Below are 7,351 nucleotides of genomic sequence, written 5' to 3' on the forward strand. Positions count from 1 at the left end.
TATAGAACACAGATTTATACATAGTTTAATGATTACTTAGATTAATTGATTTAATATAGAACCACAGAGTTCATAATACTGTTTAATGATTATAGATTATTGATTATATAGAACCACAGATTTACTACACTGTTTACTTTATAGATTTATTGATTTAATATAGAACACAAGTTTATACACTGATAAGATTATAGATTATGATTTTATATTTAGACACAGAGTTTATACACTGATTAATGATTATATATTATTGATTTAATCATAGAAGCACCAGAGTTTTATACACTGATTAAGATTTATAGATTTATTGATTTGAATCAGGCTTCCATATAGAACATAGCTTTAATTTTATACACTGGATTATAGATTATGATGGGGAAATGTTAACAGCGTTATAGCTATTAAGAGTGTTACTGATACAGGGGAGCAGTCACCACTTCCTCTATTATCTGCAGCTCACCTTCCTCCATGTTCCACTGTATGTGCCGAACAAACAGATTCTTTAATCTTAAAAATGTGATTTTCTTTATAATGACTGTCAGGTGTGTCAACACTCGGTGGGAAGTGAGCTTTTTACGGTCCAAATGATTTCCACCACGAAACATTTCAGGTGTGTGTTTCTGTCTGTAAAACCGACTGTCACTCACCGTGGATCTCAATATTTCTGTCTGTATCTCAGCGTTTGTAATGAAATGAATTTCTGACGATGTCAACAAAAATAAAATTTAGACTTGTGATCAGATTCATGTGGAGCACAAGCAGTAAAAGTGGTGTGTGTGTGTGTGTGTGTTGGTGTTTGTGTGTGTGTGTGTGTGTGTGTGTGGTTTTACCTGCGCCTTCTTTATGCCGTTAAGTCAGTAAAGCCCTGTAATCTCCACCCCGCTGCCCGTACACACACACACAATCAAACACACACGCGTGCCCCCTCTTTAAGGCGGTCCGGATATCGGGTGTCTGCGCAGACCGACGGACGGTCTGTGTGCTTCCAGATGTTCTCCGTTTGGATTTGACCTATTCTCCATTACATGCTGATCTGAGCAGCTTATGGTGTTTGTGTTCAATGCGGTGGTGTGACATTTAACCCTGCAGGAGGGACGCACCCCCCCCCATCCATTAATTGATTAGTGATTATCTGACAAAGACTGCAGCCACCTCAACAGAAACTCACCGGTCCCCGTGGGTTCGTCCAATCGCAGCAGCTCCTCTGAAAGTTTGTCCAATCAGCAGTTTCCCCGATCGTCACCAAACTGCTGGAGGTTTTATTCTCAGCTCATTTATAATGAATTATACAAACACTATTCCTCCTGTCAAACTAAAACCTGAAAACATCACAGAATTATAGCAGAGTTCCCACACATCTGGAAAATGTGGGAAATGTAGAGACTCGTGTTTCAGGATTAACAGACGCAAATAATAATGCTTCTTCTTTCATTTCAGCTCCCATGGCTGTGGGCTGTTTGCTTCAACTGTATTCATTATAAAAGAATCAATTATACCCCCAAAAATCTAAAAAACATTTGTCACCTTCAATTTTTAATACCTTTTTACAAAAAGATGTTTTTGTAGTTTCATTGCAAAATAAAGAGTAAAAACAGTGAATGCTTTATAGAAAAGCTTTATAGAATAATTCATTACAAAAATGAAACACACATTGCACACACACACAATGAAACCCATGCATCCTGGAAAACCTGGAAAAGCTGGACATTTAGAGACTAGTTCTCCAGTCACAGTTAGACCTAGAAATTGATTCAAATGAGCAAAATATCCTGATAAGAATGTGAGTTATCCTAGAAAACCCTAATTGTGTTACAGCCAGATGAATGTTAAAGCAGTGTCCGATGGTGAGCGAGTGCCGCCCTTAAAACAAATGAACTGTTAACTGTTAAACAATGTTTACTTGTTTGTGTAATCGAAGTGTAAAAGCCTGTAAATGTAGACACACATTTGGATTAAAGTGTGCGTACAGGGAGCTGTGACGGTGGTAAAATGAAGCTCTGTTCCACATTAAAATCTGAGGCACACATTTTCAGCGTCAAAGTTGTTTAAAAAAACTTCACTTTAAAAGCAGCCTGTCCACACTGAAGACGTTTCAGATCCATCGTCCTCCGCCAGAGTCCAAGCAATGAGGGGATGTGACGGTGTTACGGGCGAGCGGTGCCTGAATACAGCGACAGAGTTTGAACACTGGTGGAAGAACAACATTTAATTACAGAACTGATTTCTGAGCTCTTATTGTGAAACTCTCTCTTTGTGTTGATTCCCTGATGTTTGCTTTGGCTCCAACGTTGTTTTTTATCATAATTACGGCCAATAAAGCTTCAGTCGAATTACATCTGAGTGGTAGAGCGAGGTAGTGTGTGTGTGAGGGAGAGAGAGAGAAAGGTGTGTGTGTGTAAGGGAGAGAGAGAGAAAGGTGTGTGTGTGTGAGGGAGAGAGAGAGAGAGAGGGAGAGAGAGAGAAAGGTGTGTGTGTGTGAGGGAGAGAGAGAGAGAGGGAGAGCGAGGTATAGTCGGACTGATGTCCTCTGACTGTGTGTGATGTGTTCAGTTGCAGGCTGAGCAGCTTCACAAAGCAAACCTCTTTCATTAGTTGATTATTATAATTCACTCTTACTTTAATTAACAATCTCACTCTGTCACATTTTAGTTTTTGGATTATTTGTCAGCGCAGTGTCGGCTGTCTCAGGTGAGTTTATCTCTTTCATTCATTCATTGTTCACTAAAGAACCTGTGGAAATACTTTAAAGTTCATTAACGTGAGGATTAAAACAGGATAGATTGTTTTTCATTCGTTCATATTTCTGTGTTGCTCAGTGTTTTATGTTTTAATTAAATACACGTTTTAATTTTGAATGTATTTCTTTTTGCATTTTAATTAATAATAAGTTGATCGCCTCTCTTTCATGTGGTTAACCATCAGTTCATCCACAGAAGTGAAATCCTCCCTCCACCTCCAGGACACCATAATTAAGTCATTATTTAATTAGAATAAACAGAAATTAACGGCATGATATTTATTAACGCGTCCCCTCACACACACATTGATTTAATAATATAATAAGTAGAAGTAACAGAAATGTGTTTCTGATTTCTACTAAAAGAAGTTTAGTCAGAAATACAAAAATGAAAAACAATTTAAGCCTTAAAGAAGATTAATTTAAAGATCATTTAATTAATTACATTAAAGATAAACTGCTGAAATGTACCCGAGCCCTTATTGTTCCTACCAATCATTATTGTCCGTAGCTTTTATAATAACATTGGAAATTTTGCCTCATAAATTGTTAATAAACAAAAATTTCCAAATGAATTAAAAAGGTGTTTTTGAATGTTGTAAAAATAAAGTAACATTTGTCCCAGTAAATTAATAACTGCTTATAATAACTGCTTATATAATAGCTTAAAATAATAATATTAAAGGGAAACTACAATAAATAATATAATAAAGGAAACAGCTCCACAAGATTAATAAAGATTCATAATGAAATGTGTTTTAATAGGAAACTGTAGAGAAGTGTAAATATACACAGAGGAGTTAGGAAAGGAAGCAAATGTTTCAAATGAGAAGGAAACAGTTTGTTTAAAGGTTCATTGAAGGTATTTTAAATAAAGTTTGTCTGATTCAGTTTATCCTGATGACGTCCACAGCAGAGTGAAAGCTTCGGTTTACGGCGTCTACAATGACTGAAACTATGTCAGCAGAAGCTCACAGAGATCTGAGTGCTGAGCAAGAAGAACAAGAAATTGAAATTCTGTTGCAAAGAAAATGTCGACTGATTTCTTTTTGGGGGGGATTTATTAAGAATGAGGAGACGCAGTCCACAGAGCGTACAGGTTTACTGACCTCACAGGAGACACAGTCAGTGAGTCAGGGATTAAATTAAAAACTAGTTAATCAACCTAAAGTTGATTTTAGGTGGAAATACTCCGGAAGGTTCAGAACAAGGTGCTTCTGTCTGACTGTAGTAAATGTGTCTTTCTCTGTGTGTCCAGATGAAGGTGGAGGGGCTACAGGAGGACGGGGAGTCTGGTTCTGTGTCCTCAGCAGACCGGGCCGCCACCGCCGCCGCTCGTGCCGGCGGGACGGCTGGGTGCAGCCCCGGCTCGGCCGAGCGCTGCATGTCCCGGCTGCTGAGCGCGGTGGAGAGCGAGCTTCAGGCCGGCCGGGAGAAGGGCGACCCGACGGAGAGGGAGCTGAGGGTGACGCTGGAGGACGCCGAGCTGTGGAGGAAGTTTCAGCACATCACCAACGAGATGATCGTCACCAAGAACGGACGGTAATCTGAGTCTCTTTGTTCCTGAAACCAGATTACATCCATTAGTTTGATTTGATTCAGGGCTCTGTGATCGGAGGTTCCTCCATCACAACCTCAACCACGCTGCACATCCACACAGGTGTTTCCACTGAGCTCAGTGTGGGAGGAGCGTGGGCGAGCAGCTGCTTCCAGGTGTGACCCTGCACAGGTTGAATCCCTGACTGCCTCCCCTCCGGTTCACAGCCTCTTCCACCAGTTATTGATCCGTCTCAGCCGTCCATCCAGACTAACACGACATGTTTCCTTTCTGAAACCTTAAAACATCGTCATCCAGTGAGCGTTTCAGTGTCGGTAAAGGAGCTCACACACAACAGGAAGGAGAAGATGTCAAACAAAATGTCTCTAAAGTAAAATCATTTATTAGTCTAAAATAAGAAGAATGATTCACCTGACAAAGCTTTCTAACAACACTGAGACCATCATGAAGATTTACACAGAAAATATAAATAACTATTTACAGAGTTTAGTAGAATATGATCTGAAAGGTTGATTGGTTGGATTAATGAAGTTGCTTTTATATGTGGAACCAGTGCTGGTTTTCCTTCATATGCTCTGCACTTTTTCCTCCAGTGAGAAAATGAAACAGGTCTTAAAGTAAATCATAAAGCCCTTAAGAAGCCGTGAGTCGTGCTGTGGTTGTCGTCGTGCTGTGAACGCTCCCTGCACAGTGTTTCACATTAATCGTTATCTGTTGCTTTTGGGAATATTTTCTCTCAGGAAAGCGACTTTGCTGCGACTCCAGATCAGCGATCCTGTTGACCGGGGTTATTCATTAGCGTGGATAGCAGCCGTTAACGTCGCCTGTGTGTGTCTGTGTGCTTTTTGCCGAGGCGAGGCGGGTCGCCCAGTCGCGCCCCGCGGTGGGAAAACACTCCATTTACACCTGCTGAACGCCACTTCAACTGCTGTTACTGATGGAGAGCCGTCTGTCTGTCTCACTGAGGCTTTAGACGCACAACACAAGCTGACAGACACACGAGGCCTTTACTTTTACTCTCACTACTCAGAGAGGGAAATACTCTGATGGTGGCAGTCGGTCTGCGCTGTCTTTAATAAACAAACACCACAAAGATCCTCTGAACACACAGAGGGGGAGGATGAAGAGACACAGGTGGACAGAATAAAGTAACTAATAATTACTAATGAACTTAGTAATAATATTAAAAATAACTGGATACAACTTTACTTTTGTTGTCTCCTCCTCATTTGAGATCAGTCTAATGGTTGGAAACATTGAGCAGGATTATATTGATCGACAACGAGCGAACTCGTGAAGATAAAATGTTTCCAGACTCTTCAAGATCAATCAAATATAATCATTTTGGATTTATAAGAAATGAAATGAGCACAGACGCAGTGATATTGTCTCATTCTCATCATGCTGTAGCTCAACCTGAGGACATTCATGTAATTTCTGTATATTTCATATTGTATTGATCGATATCAATAACAGCTGATCAACTGATCAATGAACCCAAACAGTGAACTCAATCACTGCAGGAAGTTTGATTATTTCCTGTGAATATTGATCAGAGATGACTTTTCCTGATATTTTGATTCTCATTATCATTTTAACAATCAGACGGATTCTCTGTTTTCTGCTCATTGATCAGCTCATTGGTTCCTGATTCAGGACGAGGTTGTTGATCAGAGACTGAAGCTCCGTCAGTGTCCACTGTGTTCAGGTTCAGTCTTCAATAATAATATCCACTTTAAAAACAACACTTTCTTTTAGTTTTCACACAAATGAGCTGCTGTGTGTGAGTCCTCAGAGAGAGGACTTTATGAAGAGGACAGACGTGAGCGGTTATATGTCTCTCTTTACTCCTTCCTCACAGAGCACCGGTGTCTTCCTGCTCTGCTGCTGCCTCCATCTGCCTCCATCTGTCTGCCTGTCTGCCTGTCCTGCCCTGTCTGTCCTGCCTTGCCTGCCTGCCTGCTCCTGCTCTGCTCTGTCTGCTTCTGTGTGATTGTGGTGACACTTGTGGTATTGTGACACCACCGTTACCCATTCCGGATCCCAGACCCTCGACCGTTTCAAGCAGCCCCTGTTACAACTCCTCGAGGCGGCAGTGGACCAGAAAGTCCTGTTGTCTGTGAGGTGAAATGGTTAATGGAGTCCGATGTCTTTGGAGGGAGCGTCCTTTGATTGATTTGACGTTTAGTGGATCAAATAACCAGATAAGAACAACCTGCAGGTGTAAATATGACCAGAGATTATACCTGATTATTGATTATTATATTGATTATTACTGCACCAGACTCTATTGACATAAGCAGACATTTTAGCTCACAGATCAAACTCCAACATTAACTTTGCTGTTACATTGACATATAAATCTAATAGTATTAATTGTGTGTGTGCAGCCGGATGTTCCCGGTCCTGAAGGTCAGCGTGTCCGGTCTGGACCCCAGCTCCATGTACTCCTTCCTGCTGGACTTCGTGCCGGCCGACGGCTGCCGCTGGAAGTTCGTGAACGGGGAGTGGGTGGCGGCGGGCCGGGCGCGGGCCGGGAGGGCCGCGCGAAGGGCGGGGCCACGGCGGCATCTAATCCACCCCGACTCGCCCAACTTCGGGAGCGCACTGGATGAAAGCGGCGGTGAACCTTCAAACGGTCCACTCACCAACAAAGGTCAAACGAGGAGGACAGGTGACTTCATTTCTGTTGTTATTTGTTTGTTTGTGTCTGTTTATTATTTTATCTCGTGCTGAGATAGCTCAGTTTGTCGACCCCTGGAATGAGCCAGTCGGCCGCATGGTGGCGCTGTAATTAAATACACTTGTGGAAAGGCACGCCCCTCGCCCGTGCGTCTTGAAGTGACCGTTCCTCCTAAAGTGAAAATCTGAATTAACCAAATGGTTGACACGTCATCGGACTGAGTTTTTTCTATCTTAAATGAGCGAGATCGGTCCAAAAACAACAACGTCAATCAAAAATATGGGTTCGCGAAGGGCGGGCTTGAGCCGTTAACTCGCCGTTAACTCGCCGTAACTCATTAACCATTTTGTCCCAATCGGCATAAAACTTGGTA

General features: G+C 41.8%; 1 protein-coding gene across 1 annotated transcript; it reads left to right on the forward strand.

Annotated features, from left to right (window-relative positions):
* Positions 1-3,535: 3,535 nt before the first annotated feature.
* Positions 3,536-6,824, forward strand: LOC118340091 (T-box transcription factor TBX19-like; the record flags this gene model as incomplete). Its single annotated transcript, XM_035677950.1, is given in 2 exon segments — positions 3,536-4,279; positions 6,686-6,824. Coding segments are annotated over 2 exon segments (447 nt in total), but the record flags the coding sequence as incomplete, so codon positions are not given.
* Positions 6,825-7,351: the final 527 nt, after the last annotated feature.

This window comes from Morone saxatilis, unplaced genomic scaffold, assembly GCF_004916995.1.
Source record: "Morone saxatilis isolate NCDOM2014 unplaced genomic scaffold, NCSU_SB_2.0 Contig6, whole genome shotgun sequence".
NCBI lineage: Eukaryota > Metazoa > Chordata > Actinopteri > Moronidae > Morone > Morone saxatilis.